This window comes from Lemur catta, chromosome 10 (genome assembly GCF_020740605.2).
Source record: "Lemur catta isolate mLemCat1 chromosome 10, mLemCat1.pri, whole genome shotgun sequence".
NCBI classification, from domain to species: domain Eukaryota; kingdom Metazoa; phylum Chordata; class Mammalia; order Primates; family Lemuridae; genus Lemur; species Lemur catta.
This window is the reverse complement of record NC_059137.1, coordinates 42,557,021-42,574,560: the sequence shown is the minus strand read 5'-3', so window position 1 is coordinate 42,574,560 and position 17,540 is coordinate 42,557,021. Positions and strand designations below refer to the sequence as shown.

The window sequence follows — 17,540 nt, the reverse complement described above, 5'->3', positions numbered from 1 at the left end:
TCTCTGCAAATACAGGATATTAATCGTATGAAACAGATATCCTCTGTCACCAATCAAGAGCTAAAGATGATGCAGGATGACCTCAATTTTAAATCTACTGAAATGCAGAAATCCCAAAGTACAGCTAGAAATTTGACTTCAGGTAAGAAAACAACCTAGATTTTAATATTTTTTTCTGTAACAAATTGAAATTTTGAAAAATATACCAATGTTATTCTCTTTGACTTTTTTTGAAGGCCTCATTAACTGAGCTTATAATTTATTATTGCCTATTGCCCCAGTGATTTGTAATCTTAGAATTTTGTGTGACTTTTCTCATCGACTTAATAGTATTAGATTAGTATAAATCTCATTCATTTAACGATATTTATTGAATATTTTCTCTATGCCTGTACTATATGCTGGGTATTATCAAAGATAAACAAAGCTGAATTCTAGTTAAAGTGGTAAGGACAGATTTTAATCACTAATATTGTATCATAGTAGGGAAGGTGAGTCCAGCTGTGAACTGAACTCAACTTTGATTTGTACAGAGGTGACTGGGTGTTTTAAAGGGAGAGTGAGGGAGTAGTGAGGGTGCGGAGAGCCAGTAAGGGAAATGAAAAACTACAAAGGATTGGTCAGTGTAAGTGCTGATTAGGCCAGCTGTCTGTTAGCTGGCAGTTATGGAAGTTAGAACTCTGTCCTCCTATAGAGACTGGGAGACTGAGGCCCTAACCTTCCTGATGATTACATTTTAAAGGAATAACTTTCAGGTCCTTTAGAAAGACACTCCTGAGTAGTGGGAGATACATATACATTTCAAAAAGACAGAAGGAGGAATCACAATTGTAAGTCCTTTTGAGTAAATTGTCTATTGTCTTATATTGGCTAGAACAAATAGTAAATTCTTTTGGCAGCCTAGAGCTTTCTTAGGCACTCTAAGAGAGAGGTAGGATCATCCTAGGGATATGGCCTTAAGCTATTAGAAACTATGTTAGTGTTTGTTTAAATCTTTTAATACGGGATGGAAGGGAATGGATGAAATAATTTGTGTCGGGAGTTTTTATAGGCCGAGGTTGAGGCCTAGTTGAGAAGAGAGCCCAAAGGGATCTGGCTAGAATTTGGTCAAGGAGAGAATCTTTGTCAGTTTATAGAGGCCAAAAAAATCCTATCTGTTTCCTCAAGTAACATTCAACCTGGTAGAATGACAAACAATTACAATACAATGAAATAATGCTATGATAGAAGTAAGTATAAGGAGCAATGGAAATACATAGGGTACATATCCAGTCCAGCCTTAGACAATTAAAGGAACTGTCCTAGAGGAGGTAATCTTTCATTTTAATGATTTTCAGCCATGCCCACTAGTATGCGGCTAGAGCAGCACTGTCCAACAGAAATACAAGGCCAACCACATATATAATTAAAACTTTCTGGTAGCCATGTAAAAAAGTAAAAAGAGACAAGTGAATTTTAATAATATATTTTATTTAAACCATGTATCCAATATGCTACTATTTTAACATGTAACCTATAGCATTTCGTTTTGGACTAGATAGATGTCAAGTGCTCAAAAGCCATTATATGGCTAGTGGCTGCCATTGGGATGTTGCATGTAGAGTTTAAAAACAGATGCACAAAGTTGCACTTAAAGAGTCTGGGATTAAGTTATGTAAAAATTTGGATTCTTGGTATATAAACTGATAAAGTTATGTAAAAATGTGGATTCTTGGTTTATAAACTGATGGCTTCTAACTAGGGGTGTTGTTTATATTATTGTGTGGTGACTTTGAATTAACTATGCTTTTTTTTTTTTTTTTTTTTTTGAGACAGAGTCTCACTCTGTTGCCCGGGCTAGAGTGAGTGCCGTGGCATCAGCCTAGCTCACAGCAACCTCAAACTCCTGGGCTTAAGCGATCCTACTGCTTCAGCCTCCTGAGTAGCTGGGACTACAGGCATGCGCCACGATGCCTGGCTAATTTTTTCTATATATATATTTTTAGTTGGCCAGATAATTTCTTTCTATTTTTTAGTAGAGACGGGGGTCTCATTCTTGCTCAGGTTGGTCTCGAACTCCTGACCTCGAGTGATCCACCCACCTCGGCCTCCCAGAGTGCTAGGATTACAGGCGTGAGCCACCGTGCCCAGCCTGAATTAACTATGCTTTTGTCTACTTGGATATATCTGGCAGTTAGTGAGATCATGAGAAACGAAGTCTTATTTAATATTTGCTAAGTTAAAAATATTGAAAGATCCTTGAAATGGAATAAAGGATCTATAATACTTTATTTGGATTCCCAAAATCTAAAAAGATCTTGGCAGCAAAACATAACCTGACCTGAACTGACATGAGGCTATCTATACTGTTTAATTATCCCTCCTAATGTGACTATTTATACTTTCTGCTGCAGCAATATTCATGTACTTGATGACAGGGTACTCCCTCAGACCCTGCCATGGGATTAATGTAATAATTAATATGTGCATTTTATTAATTTTCTAAAATCCAAAGAATTCTGCCCAAGAGTTTTAGATAAGGGATTATGGACCTCTAAATGCATACTGAATGCTTTTATTTTTTTTTTTATTTTTTTTTTTTTTTTGAGACAGAGTCTCGCTCTATTGCCCAGGCTAGAGTGAGTGCCGTGGCATTAGCCTAGCTCACAGCAACCTCAAACTCCTGGGCTTAAGCAATCCTCCTGCCTCAGCCTCCCGAGAAGCTGGGACTACAGGCATGTGCCACCATGCCCGGCTAATTTTTTCTATATATATTTTTAGTTGGCCAGATGATTTCTTTCTATTTTAGTAGAGACGGGGTCTCGCTCTTGCTCAGGCTGGTCTCGAACTCCTGGCCTCGAGCGATCCACCCGCCTCGGCCTCCCAGAGTGCTAGGATTACAGGCGTGAGCCACCGCGCCCGGCCTGAATGCTTTTAATGTATCATTGAATTAAGAGTGATGATATAGTTATTCATTTGTTGTTACTCTATACATTCAAGCATATTTTATGCCCAGATTTGTTTAGACTTTGTTTGCCATAGTTTTATTTGTATGTCTGAATTATATGCCAAGCAACTAGGGGAGGTGCATTGTAACCTTAAATTTTGTACCTACTATTGGTTTGACTATATCTTTTATTGTGGTAAAAAACAAATAAAATTTACCATCTTAACTATTTTTAAGTGTACAGTAGTGTTAACTACATGTACCTTGTTGCACAACAGATCTCTAGAACTTCTTCATCTTGCAAAACTGAAACTCTATACCCATTGAACAATTCTCCACATTCCTTTCACTTGACCTCTGGCAAACCATAGTTCTACTTCTGTTTCTGTGGGTTTGACTACTTCAGCTAACCTCATATAAGTGGAGGTACACAGTATCTGTCTTTTTTGTGACTGGCTTATTTCATTTAGAATGTCTTCAAGGTTCATCCATGTTGTAGCAAAGAATTTCCTTCTTTTTTTAAGGCCGAATAAAATTCCATTGCATGCATATACCATATTTCTTTAACCATTCATAGACAGACATTTAGGTTGCTTCTACCTCTTAGGTATTGTGAATAATGCTGCAGTGAGCATGAGTGTGCAAATATTTCTTCAAAATCCTGTTTTCAATTCTTTTGGATATGTATAACTCATAGTATTTTTAAATATTTATTTTCCTTTTTCTATAAAGACTGTTATGTTCTTTTATTCTATCTAGAAAACCTCTGTTTTGTATTTTAGACCATAGTGCTTAAGTTTTTCATTTATCTAAGGTAAATACTAATTCAACAAGTTTTTTCCTCCTTTAAGCTATCTTTGTATAACAGCCGTCAAGAAATACAGTTTTTAAAAGGCAAATATCAATACCAGTAAAGAAACTCAATAATCAGGACTCTGTATTCCTTCAATACTTTTATACTTTGTGTTTATATATCTTTAAAAAACTAGTCATATGTTTTCTCCAGAGATGTACAGTTTGAAAAAAATAAGAACTGGCTTCAGTGGAGATAATCTAGTTTATTATTGTGATGACGATTTTGTTGGAAAATTTTCTTATTAAGGGTTGAATTGTCTGACCCCTACAATTAATTTCATTTACTGAGTTATTTTTGTGTTAATTTAAACCAAGCATATATAATAACTTGTTCTTTCTTTCTCTAGCACCATCCCCCATCTCAAGCAATTTTTTGTATATGGAAATCACCATAAGAGGTTTATAATATTCTTGTTCATCTTTCAGAGATAATGGATTTTGTATTCCCCTTTGTAAATTGCCTTCCTTTCTACCCTTCAGGTTATAACTGGGACTCATCTGGTTTTCTTAGTGTCCTCCATGTTTTTTAATGGGGCAGTATTGCTTTCAGGGGGCCAAAATTGCTTCTTGGGAGGAGGGTGAAAAAAATCTTAGCTATTATAATGATTTGCCATCCTCCAAAGGGTCACTGTACATAAACAGATACACACTACATCTGTGATATAAAAATTTCAGGGGAGGGAGGCAGTTGGAGGGAAAAGTCTACAAAAGACTTCTTAGGGCATTGATAATGGAAGAAAAAAGTTGAGAAACACTGATGTACTGCATGGGTAAAGAGGCAAGGAATTTGTCAGCAATAGTTTTTATTTATATTTTTGGAAAGGAAACTCCAGAGAGTAAACAAATCTGCTGATGACAGAATATTTCAGAAACATTTCCCCAGGTCAAAGGGGTTCCTTCTGAGATTTTGCTACTATGTACACACTGCTTGGTAAACTTTGCAACTTCATAGCATATCAGAAGGAACTAGACTGCATCCTCTTCCTGTCTCTTCCCTTGGAGTAGCTTTTAGCTTTTCATTGGGGACCTGTTGTTAAAGGAAGATAAACTTTACCCTATACCAACCAACCATTTTCTTTTTTTCTGTAGAAAAATCAATTTGTATATTTCTTGAACATATTTCCCCAGTATATATTCAAAGTAAACTTGAAGTTAGATTTATATAACTGTTTACTCCAAATAGTCAAAATATCTACAAGCTAAGAACATTCCTATTTAGAGCATTAAAACACTATAAGCCTTAGTAACTTATGTTCAGCACTTTGGTTCTCATAACTGTTAATATTTCTAAACCTAGTAGAGATAAGAATCCAACAAAACAAAACCCTTTGCAACAATGTTTAAGACTTGTTATAGATATATTTGTATATGTTTATATTTATGTATATATATACATATATATTTTTTAATAATGTATGTCAATATAGTTGAGTTTTAAAACTCTTAAAGGGATAAAAAGAAACATTCAAGGAATACTGGTTTAATTATACCAACTTATATTTTGGTTGAATAACAAACCTCTTTTCTTAATGACTTTTGAAGCATTGTTCGATTGCCTGGTTCTACCTTTAAAATATAGCTCCTTGAATGAAAACAATGTCTCTGTTGATTTCTGTTATATCCTTCAGCACCTGGCACATAGTAGATGCTGGGTACTTTTGAATGAAAGAATGAGACACATACATATAGTCAATACCCATTTTTCACAGATTCCATATTTTGAATTTGCCTTCCCACTAAAGTTATTTTGTAACCCAAGTCAGTAGTGGTAGCACTTTCATGTTCATTCGTGGACATGTGCAGAGTGGTGAAAAATCTGAACAGCCTGACGTGCACGTTCCCAATGGAAGTTTAAAATGGCAGTGGTCTGCTTTCTTATTACAGTTCTCATGCTACAAACAGGTTTCCTTTTTGTGGTATATTTAGTGCCACATTTTTAGCATTTTTGTGCTTTTTATTGGTGATCATGGTATTTTAAAATAGCCCTAAGCAAAGTGCTAATGTGCTATCTAGTGTTCCTAAGAGCAAGAAGGCTGTGATGTGCCCTATGGAGAAACCGTGTGTTAGATAAGCTTCATTTGTACAAGAGTTACAGTGCTGTTCAATGTGAATTCAGTGTTAACGAATCCACAACCTATATTAAACAAAAAGTCTTTAACAGAAGCACACATAAAACAAGGTGTTACGTATTTATCAACTGACAAAAATGTGACCAGAGATTCATAGGAAGCAAACCCAGTAGTTCAATATTTGATTAAACAAAAATTATTGTTTATGGTGACATTGTAGAACATAGCTACCGTAAATAGTGAGAATTGATTATATGTGCACTTATAAAATTGTGTTCAAATATATGTTTTATAGCTTATTTTTCCTATATAACTGTGTGTCATGTTCCTATTAAAAATGAGTATCATAAGTTTTATTATTTTTAAAAACCTATGTATGTTCTTATATGCTTGTATTAGCATAGAGACAGCTGTGTGTAATATACATCAGGTCAAATTGGTTACCTGATATATTGATTACCTGAAATTGATTACTGAGGGGGGATGAGTATTTTTTTTTCCTTAATTTTTCTTTATATTTTCTTTATATGGTTACAGTGAACAGATATTTCTTTTACAGATACTCTTATAAAATATGATTTTTAATTGTTGCATTGCATGTCCTTGTGTGAAAGGAATAAAATTTTGATTAATTATGACTTTACTATCATCCCAATGCTTTGGGAGCTGAGGTGGAGAATCACTTGAGGTCAAGAGTTCAAGACCAGCCTGGGCAACATAGTAAGACCCCAGTCTGTAGGGGAAAAAAATGAGCTAGTGTGGTGGCATATGCCTGTAGTCCCAACTACTCAGGAGGCTGAGGCAGGAGGATTGCTTGAGCCCTGGAGTTTGAGGTTGCAGTGAGCTATGATGATGCCACTGCACTCTAGCCTGAGCAACAGAGCAATACCTGTCTCAAAACAAAAAAAAAAATTTATAGCTTTACATTCCTATCCTTCAGACAGTCAACGTCTGCAGTTGAATCTACAGAAAATGGAGCTTCTAGAAAGTAAGATGACTGAGGAACAGCATTCTCTAAAAAGCAAAATTAAGCAAATGACAACTGATCTAGAGACATATAATGATTTGCCAGCTTTAAAAGCATCAGGTGAAGAAAAGAAAAAGGTAAATGCTGACAAAGTCTTATAAAACTACAATTCATATTGTTTTTTTCTTGATCAAATTTAATATATATGTACTTCATGGGATTTTTTTATTTTCAGTTGATTATTTGATATATAAGCTGAGAAAAAATAATGAAAATATTTACATATGTAGTTGGAATTTAGAGTGACTTAAATTTTTAAACAAAAGGCTAAATTAAAAAGCAAGGTATAAGCTACTACATGATAAAGAGCATTTCAACAAATGTAAACTTTGTTAAATGCAGATTTTATTATGACTTTTCCCTACTTAAAAATTGTCAGTGGCTTTCCATTGCCATTTACATTCATTTAAAAGTCATTTTGGTGGGGTAGGGACAAATATGGCAACATTAATAGAATTATTAATACTGTTAATATAGCTTATAATTCAAAGGATATTTTTACAAACAGATTTTAGAGTACTTATACCCTTGGTAGAATTTTATCAGAATACAGTCATTGAAATTGTTTAAGTCAAATACGATTTATACTGGCTTACTAGATATTTACTACAGCCTCTTTCTTGCATCTATTTGGATCTATGTAGAAATTACATCAGGAGAGAATGGTATTATCAATCCGCAGAAATGCCTTTAAGAAAATAATGGAGACACTGAACAAAGAATATGAGACACTAAAAACACAACTGCAAGAAAATGAGACACACTCTCAGGTAAAAATATTTAAAAATGACTTTGGAATTCATTTATCCTTTTAGGTTATCTGTCCTATTCTCTTAATCTATATTTTCACCCAGAACAATCCTTTTTTATTTTAAAAACTGCTTTATATACCTTCCAGATTTTCTGGCTTTGAAGACAGCCAGATGTACAATCTCATTATCCGATTATGTACAATCTCCACTTAGAATAAATTAACTTCTGCTTCTTTACCTTCTATAAACCTATATAGAAGGCCACATCTATGTTAGGCATTGTCTTGGGCACAACCATTATGATATACCAGGTAGTAACTTTAGAAAAATTCAAAAGTAAACATTTATAATGCAGAAACTTTGAAAACCCATAAAAACCACAAATAAAATAAACCCTAATGACCAATATCCCACCACCCAGAAGAGAGATTCTTGTTAGCATTTTTGGTGTGGGTCCTATTAGTCTCTCTCTTTCTCTCTATATATGTATAGGTACATATACACTTATGCATATACACAAGTACACATTTATATCTCTATATTTATATAAATGGTATCATGTACGTATTATTTGGGGGTTTATTTTTCATTATTAATGATACATCATAAGTACTTTCCCTTGTCAGTATATATTTTTTTTAAAAATATTCTTAACAACTTAATAATATTCTGCTACATGGATATATCATAATTTACTGAACCAATTACCTTTCATTACACATTTAGGTAATTTCTAGTTTTTCAAACTGTTCAAATAATGCTATAAGAGCAGTGATTATTTACATATGATACACAGACATATACCTGCAACTCCCTTTTCATGTCATCATCCTGCTGATAATTACCTGAACACTGTTTGAGGTCTTCTAGATTGTGAGCTCTGAGAGGGCAGAGACATTGTCTGTCTCATTCACATTATAACCAGTACTGTCCTGTTGGTTGGGCACATAGTAGATGTTTAATAAGTGTTTGTTGAATGATTGAATGAAACATTGTGTCATATACAAAATCAGTAATTATATTCTGAAAAAGCTTGGTCATTCTCATATCTAATTACTCTATATAGCAATTTTTACATATGATTTATTATGCTAAATGCATTACAATTTTCTTCCTTTTCTTTATATAGTAATATGATCATGATAGAAAAAAATAATTTCACTTGATTTCCCATTATCCAGTGACAACCATTGTTAAGATTTTGGTATAATATCCTTAGAGTCTTTTTTTCCTTTGCAGTCATACATCCATATTAATTATAGTTTTTATAAAAAATGAAATCATTCTATTCAGCCTTTAAAAATTTTCTTAAATTTTTTCAGGCTTTTTCTTTTTTTTGACATTTCTATGACATCAGTTCTTTCATTGTATGGATGTACCATTAAAAAAATATATATATATATATACATATATATATATATATATACATCCCCCTTACATTCTTCTTATAAGGGGTGAAATTTCATGAGAGCTTGGCACTGTACTAAAAGCTTGGAAATCACTAATTTACATAATTCAAATATACTAGTCATTTATTCTGTCTACTTCTTAATATACAAACTTAGGTATAGTCTTTTAAGTAGTAAAATTATCTAAGGTTGTTTAGAGTAGGGATGAGTGCTGGAGAAGAAACAAGAAAAAGTTTGTGAGGTCATTGTCTTGAATGGTTCTTAGAAAAAAATATTGGTATTTCTTATGGAATGTTGGCCTTCCTCTTCCACTGAATAGATAATTTAAGGAAGAAAACACTTGACAAACATCATTTCTTAGAGTCAATCAATGGCTACCTTGTTTAGTCCCACATTAAGTGCTAATCATATTCTTAATTCCATATATTGATAACTGAAATTATAACATAAGCCATAATTTTAAAGCCTTGTCTTTATTATTTGTTGTTTTTTGTGAATCTCAACTGATCGAATTAAATCCTGCTCTTCCTATCTTTTGCAACTATTTTCTTGAAAATTGGCTTTTGGCATCTATAAATAATTTTACTTAACAGATTATTTAAATAAGTGATAAAGGCCAGGAGCTGTGGCTCATGCCTGTAATCTCAGCACTTTGGGAGATGGGAGGATCACTTGAGGCCAGGAGTTTGAGACCAGCCTAGGCAACGTAGCAAGACCCCATCTCTACAAAAAATTTAAAAAATTAGCCATGTGTGGTGGTGCATGTCTGTAGTCCTAGCTACTCAGAAGGTTGAGGTGGGAGTTCAAGGCTGTAGTGAGCTATGATCATGCCACTGCTCCAGCCTAGATGACAGAGTGAGATCCTAGCTCTGCTAATAATAATAAGTTACAGGGAAATAATAATAATAAGTTAGGGAAGTAATAATAAGTTACAGGGAAAAACAGATTTTCAAAAATGAGTTTGTACTTTTTGAGTTCTTGGGGGTTTAAAGGCAAATCAATAATACAGATGTACAATATAATAGGAATTTGACCATCTGACATAGTGTTGCTTTTTATATCATTCTTCGTGTAGCACTTAAGAGGTTTACTGCATTGTAAGAAGGCCACCTCTTTGTATGAAACAAAGAGAAAAAAGTCTGGTACTTGACTTTGTAAAAGGTTATTAGAGATTTGCTGCCAAAAAGTGCTGACTGCTTCCTTAAGTCCGTCTTAACTATAAGGTCCTAGCTGGGGGAGATTGATCTGATTTAGTAGCATTAGCTCACAGCACATACAGTGTATATAATTAATTAGTTATGAGTCATTCTAATATCTAGATTTATCTCTTTGGAGGAAACAATAGGATGGATGCTACATTGAGACTGAACTTATGCCCTGAAAATAATTTTAACATTAGAGTAGAAACATTATTAATGCTGTTTTAATTGTCATATTTTAAAATGTGATCACTACTTCTTTGAAATGTCCAGGCAAAACATTAGTTTAGTATTTCATTTTTCAGATGGTCCTTTGCTTAGGAAAAAAACTATGTGCGTCTTAAAAAAGAAAGACCATAACCCAGAGTTACAAGGTTAATTAAATCAGAAAAACAATTTAATTCTATAACAGTTAAATTGTCTTCTGAGGAAGCAACCATCAATATAATATCCACATTAGCTTCCTGTTGATGCAGAAATTATTGTAACAGGGCCAGCTTTCTACCAGTGCTCTTGTAATCTTCACACTGCAGCTCTGCTCTTATCACAGCTCGTGGAATTAGACAGGAAATTTACCCTGGAAATAAGGAAGTTTCTCCTATATAGCTAAACCTTTGACAGTGTTTGAATATATATTACATTGGTGGCATTAGACTTCCAGATTTCAAGGAGAGATTACCATCACGTCCCATTCTTTTTTAAGTGCTTTTAGGAAAAGGAAAATCATAAATTGTCTTTCAGTTGGCATGATCATTGGTATAATAAACGTTTTAAATATTTTCTAATTAAAATAAACATATAGAGTGAAACCTATTGTAGAAGTCAACATTGTATTAATGTATTTACTATTGTTTAATCTTTCCTGAATTTCTTTTTTGTCTACCATGGCTTTATCTCAATAAAATGCTGAGGAGTTGATAACATTTAAATTGAGCAGTTTTCTTTAATTCTCTTAGACTAGGGTACATAATTATTTTGAATATGGGTACAAGTTAACATTTTTCTTTTATGTTTTTAGCTTACAAATTTGGAGAGAAAGTGGCAACACCATGAGCAAAATAATTTTGTGATGAAAGAATGTATCCTTTAAAAAGCTGCAAATGAACTTAACTAAGTTATTTTTTTTCTAGGAATTTCTTTAAAGACTCAAATGAAATTTAGTTCAACATACATTTATCAAATACCTAATATGTATAAAACACTGAGGTAAACTATGTGTGGTATAAATGAATAAGACATAGTTTCCTCTGTACGATAGTTAGGAGGTGTGTGTGTGTGTGTGTGTTGTGTGTGTAAAACCCAAAGTAACTTACAGAAAGCCGACTTTGAGAATTGCCAAAGAAGGAATACCAAGTCATTATGATGTGGCATAGTAATTATAAGTGCACAGGTTTTGTAATTGACATAGTATCAATAATTAAGTGCACAGGTTTTGGAGTGAGGTAATGGTAACTCTACCACTTACAAGTTACAGACTTTGGACAATTTATTTAATCTGTTTAAGCCAGAATTTTGTCATCTCTAAAATATAGTTATTTCCTTCTCATAGAGTTGTTGAAGAATTATATATAACTATATACATAGAACTAAATATATGCTTAGGTAGATATAGTTATATAACATATGATATATAATTGTTTGTTGTTGTTTATAATGCTATACCTTGGATGTTTGGGCAGCAAAGGGAGGTAAACTAAGTAGAATTATGAGAAGTTTAACCTTCAAGCTCATCCATGTTTCAGCCAATTCAACTTCGCCTTTTTCTATCAAGAAGATAGTTATGTCCCATATTACTGCTTTTCTTTTTGTGTGATCGTAGGAGGCAGCAGGTAGCTGCTTAGGATGTATATTGTGGAGTTCTAACAAACATTTCCCTAAACATCGTTTTCTATTTCCTTCTTTGACCCATTCAAGTCCATCTCTGCTTGGAGAACTAGATCCTGGCTCTCTGGTACCATAGGTTCCCTCTAGGGTGCTGCTGAACTTCAGCTCAGGGGCAACATGGACCCCCACTTGCCTCCAAATAAGATGTTTTGAGGCCACGGTGGGAGGATTGCTTGAGGTCAGGAGTTTGAGACCAGCCTGAATGAGAGTGAGATCCCATCTCTACGAAAAATAGAAAAATTAGCCAGGCATGGTGGTGGGCACCTGTAGTCCCAACTACTCAGGAGGCTGAGGCAGGAGGATTGCTTGAGCCGAGGAGTTTGAGGTTGCAGGGAGCTATGATGATGCCACTGTACTGTACCCAGGGGTACAGAGTGAGACTGTCTCAAAAAAAAAAAAAAAAAAAAAGATGTTTTAGGGGCTGTGTTCTCAATGGTAGTGCAACTTAGTTTAAAAGCAAAGGACTCACATTCACAGTATGCTTTAAATGCAGCATTCTTTGTACAATATAAAGTGGGTGATTTTGAAACAGAATTAAGTCTAGAAACTTACCTAAAATTCAATATGGTACTCTACAAAACATGGTTCTTCTGAACATTAGATTGTTCTAAGACCAGAATTAGATTGAGATACATAACATGTTAAGTACAAAAAAGTGTTTATACTATAGGTGAATTTTTTGAAATAAGTTTTGCTTGGCCTTTTGTTTTCAATTGATGTTTGATCTGTTAAAATAACATATGGTATTTTAAAGTATTCCAGTTCTGTTTTTTCTATGCCATCTTATTTTCAATAAGAAAAATATCAGTATGATTTAGTTCTTTTCTGAGCCACACTTAGATTAATATTTTGATTGACATTGTTTCCCCTTAACTTATAATTAGTCATAGCTACCAAGAGTCAAGAGAGTGATTACCAAGCAATTATGAAAAATGTGACCAAAAAGATTGCAGAATACAATAAAACCATTGTGGATGCTCTATATAGTACTAGCAGAAACTGAGTCTGAATCAACTAAAAGTCTCTAAAGAAGTATCGTCTTCCTGCTAAACTTGGTACAAGCTGACTAAAAAAAAAAAAAAAAAGAACAACTTACCCTTGAGGTGTTTTACCTGAAATTTCTGAATACTGTAACTTTTGTGGCCTCTTTGAAGAGTAATATTTTAAATGTAATAGTTCAGTAAATAGTTTACATATAAAAAGTGTCATTTCCTTTTCTTTTTATGATATTTGTATTTGTTTTGTTGCAGTAATAAAAGTGTCTCAAAGAATCAAGAGATAAACTGAAAGTGGCCATTGAGATTTATTTAGCTGATGTAATCCACCTACGGCTGCAAATGAAATCATCTTTTCATGTATTAACTGTAGGAGGGATGCATGAAGTATGATTCTGATTTAGCACTTACATCAACCTTGTCAACTTTTGCTTCTAGAAAAAGATAGTAAAGGTAGAAGGGAGATTTTTAGCTTTGAGCCTTACTTCTGAAATAGGATATAGTTAATATATATTAGGGTGTAACAAGTAAATATATAACACAAGTAAATATGTAACACATATTCTTTATATATTGGTTATCCCTAAAGATTTGAAATTAAAAACTTTTACTCTTTCACATATATATGCCCAGAAGAACATGAGGTTTAAAAGAAATGCTATGCTTATGGTGGGCTGTTTTGGACTATGGCTACTGCTGTTCATTCCCACCCGGGAATGTGCATTCACTCTTTTGTACTATTAGGAGGACTTAAGTAGATTAATTTATAAGTAATAGCCAGAACATTTGGAAAGAAAAGGTAAAAGAGGTAGAATTGGAGAGAGAATCATAGAGTGTGGGAAACATTATAGTAACTAGAGATGTATCCTCTCTTGTGGCACAAGAATGAGTCACCTTGGTCAGCATAAAATATTCTTTACAGCTGTCCTCCTTTTGCTCTGATACCATGTTCACCAGGTAACTCTACTTTTCAGTATTCCTGAAACATAGCATATTGGTTTCTTTAAAAAAAACCCACAAAAACAGCTTTATTGAGATACCACTTACATACCTTAAAATTTACTCATGCATGTTGATTTTTTAAAGTAAATATTTATCACTGTATATTTATAAACTTTAGTCTATGGAAGTTTAGGTAGAGGAGTGAACATTTTTGAGCTTGATTAACTCTGGATTAGTAATATGGCTAAAGATCATGGACAGTGATGCATATGTTAAGGTAGCATTCATAAAATGTGTTCCTCAAATCCTGAATTTCTCAAGTTATTAACAGGTATCATACCACCAAAGGTTTCATGGTCAAAGAAGTTTGGGAAACACTGTTTGAAGCAAAGGTAAATTGTTTTCTTTCTTCTTGACTGCTCAGAGCTCTTAATATGCTAATATGTAATAAGCTCAAGAATAGTATGTACTATAAAGCATTTTTCAAAGATATTTGTCCACAAAACCCTTACTTGCATACAGCAAAGGTCACATGAGACATGTCATCCAAGAAATAGACTTTGAACACCAAATAGACCTTATACACTAAAATAAGTTCATCTCCTCGAGTCCTTTGGATGGCCTCTTTAGCCTTCTCCAGGTGACTCCTGAGTGTGTCACTTTCTAGCCACCATAGGATTTTTCCCATGGTTGTATGGAGTTTTCCATTGGAAATTTGTAGCAGAAAATGTTTATCAAATTTAAATTTCACAAGAAAAATCTTTATTCTTTTGGGAGTTAAAGAAACTGAAATCTGAAATTCAGTAGAAGTAACAAGTAGTGGATTTTGATGACAGTTTGCCTAGACTTTCGTTCATTCATAAGTATTCCTGTAATTTGGTAATTAGGAGCCTTTATTTATATTTCTGACTGCTGAAAAATGTTTTTCTTTTATACGGTAAAAACCATAGGTATGAGTAAACATCTAGCTTAGGCAAGAGAACTGACTCTTACAGTCTTAATCATATTGATTCTACTTTATGGATACTTCCAACGAGGAAAGCAATCTGGGCAACATGTTCGTGGGTAGGTAATTTTTGTTTTCCTCACCTCAGAGTGAATTCAAATGCCTTTTCCCTTAGTTTCTTCTATTTCTACTTAAGTATTCTTGACCTTTTACTGTACCCTTTTAAACTAATGACCAACTTAATAATTTTTACTATTAATATTAATAATAAGGATTTTTTTATGAGTGGTAGGATTGTGGGTGATTTTAATCCTCCTTGGGCTTTTTGGTATTTCCAAAATTATCTGTGAAATATAATACAATAAAAATGCAATAAAAATTCAAATAAAGATCTGTATACAGTTACTACTTTAACTGGTAGAAGGGATGTAGGGTAGTAAAATAGCTCTTCTATATCTTTGGCTCTAACTAGAACTGAACCAGTCTTTACCCAGAAAGAAAGTAAGGAAGAAGATTGGATTGTCTATTAAATATAATGTTTTTGCATTATAACAATGGGAAGTTTGGCAGGAAAAAAATTTCTTGAAAAAAAAAAAAAAGGTTTCCAGCTTCCATCCTAAATTACTCATCTCATATATGATATTTGGGGAACGTAATTGAGCAGAATTTCTTTAAACTAAAATGTGTTTTATCAAAGGGAAATTCTCACTAATGTCTCTTCCTTCCTCTCAAACCCTTTCAACAAATCCCAACAAGAATATTCTCATTGCTGGGATAGAACTGGAGGCTAATATCTGCATGAACTGGCTCTTCCTCAGTCAGTCCCATTACTCAGTGAGTTCCATTTGTGTTAAAATAACAACTTGTAAGTCATGTGGAAAGAAACTGCAGACTGAACAAACATGAGTAGTTTTACTAGTGAAGATCAACATGGGAAAGTTAGCAAGTCTTTGTTATCCTTATCCTTTATCAATAAATAAACATGAGTTCTTGATACTCTTTGTTACTAACTGTGGAGTCCCTTATTTGGACCATACTCTAGTTTCACATTAAGGTACAAAATTCAGTGCAGGATTAGAGTATTAGAGCATGGCGTAATGATATTCATACTAAAGATGAAAGGCCAATTAGTTGTAGCTCCAGGGGTTCTTGCTGTCCCCTTGCCTAATTTCTCTGTAGTTCTTTCCTTTTGCTATACAATTCCAGTGTAAATAACCTTAGGAGATTATAGTTCTTAGACTTACAGTAAGAAGAAATCAAGATGGACCACTAGAGAATTGTAGTAATCTATTTTTAAATTGATATTGTACCTTTAATTTTAATATATCTTTTAAATAAAAGTAGATTATTTCTTAAGATTGCAGGTTCACAGTTTTAGAACTAAAATTGAACATCTTTAAAAAGACAATTTTTAATACAAAGGTAAAGAATTTAGAAAGACAGGTAAACAAAATGAAGAAAATAATTACCTGCGATCTCACCAGTCTCTTTAGATGTACATCTATATATATATCACACATATCTATTTTATCTATATATTTATATACGTTTAATTAAATTAAGTTCCATGTTGTTTTTAAACATATTTTTGCTGTTTATGATTATGTAAACATTTTCCATGTCATTATACATGCTTGTACAGCAGTTTAAATGGCTGCATATTATTGCATTATAGCACTACTTTCAAAAAACAAATCCTATTATTACTGAATAAGGTTTATACTGTAGAGGCTGAGTGTAAGCTTTAGATCAGATAGCTGGGAGTTTCAATCCCAGCTCCATCACCAACTTGTTATATGACCTTGGAAAGTTACTTAGTCTCTCTGAATTTCAGTTTCTTCATCTATAAATGGAATAATAGTGCTTAAATCATAAGATTGGGTTAAAGGGTATGCAGAATTCAAGGCTTCTAACACAAGTCACTGTCAGAAAGGATGACATTGTTAGCAGTATGCAAAAGTGGTCGTTTCCCTGTACTTGCACCAACACTGGTTTTGTCCAGGTTGATAATGACATTACTGCAATTAGAATTTCCATTGTATTAATATTTATTAAGAATATATAGGATGTGTTTTCATACTCAAAAATTAGAAGAAGTCTTGATTTTTAAAATTTTTATTTTAAAAATATCCATTATAACTTTGTAATACACAATGCTTACTGCTAATTTTTAGAAGATATTAGATTATACTTTGCTGCCTCAATATCTTTTCTAATAATGTATTGTAATAAATTGCTGCTCTGAAAACCTGACTATATAATTTTAGGGGAAATAAGAATAACCTGTGTAGGAATAACCTTGGTAACCAAGTCTGTTCTGCTTGGTCATATTCTCTATGCTGCCACAAGTCAAGTGGTTTGCACATTAAAGAAAAGCTGTGTCATGGGAGGGAAAATAATACCCATTGGAGAGATTAATATACAAGAGAGTTTAGAGGAAGCATGAGTCAGAAGTTGAATCATCCACTACCTAGAAGAGCCTCAAACACACTAGATAAGGCTTTTACAAGAGAAATTTTAAAACTAAAATAAGGTT

General features: G+C 33.4%; 1 protein-coding gene and 1 long non-coding RNA gene across 3 annotated transcripts in view; both read left to right on the top strand.

The window, feature by feature from the left end:
• Positions 1-13,318, top strand: part of IFT74 (intraflagellar transport 74) — a 78,332-nt gene extending 65,014 nt beyond the window's left edge. For both annotated transcript variants that reach the window (XM_045563795.1, XM_045563796.1), the window contains 5 exons: positions 16-142; positions 6,791-6,954; positions 7,522-7,647; positions 11,256-11,316; positions 13,006-13,318. In XM_045563795.1, coding sequence (XP_045419751.1) covers positions 16-142; positions 6,791-6,954; positions 7,522-7,647; positions 11,256-11,316; positions 13,006-13,124 — 597 coding nt within the window. In that variant the 3' untranslated portion in view covers positions 13,125-13,318. The remainder of the gene's footprint in view (positions 1-15; positions 143-6,790; positions 6,955-7,521; positions 7,648-11,255; positions 11,317-13,005) is intronic.
• A 164-nt stretch (positions 13,319-13,482) lies between these two features.
• Positions 13,483-15,235, top strand: LOC123645785. The gene is made up of 3 exons (XR_006737699.1): positions 13,483-13,569; positions 14,380-14,450; positions 15,009-15,235. It is a non-coding gene; the product is annotated as an uncharacterized LOC123645785 (long non-coding RNA).
• Positions 15,236-17,540: the final 2,305 nt, after the last annotated feature.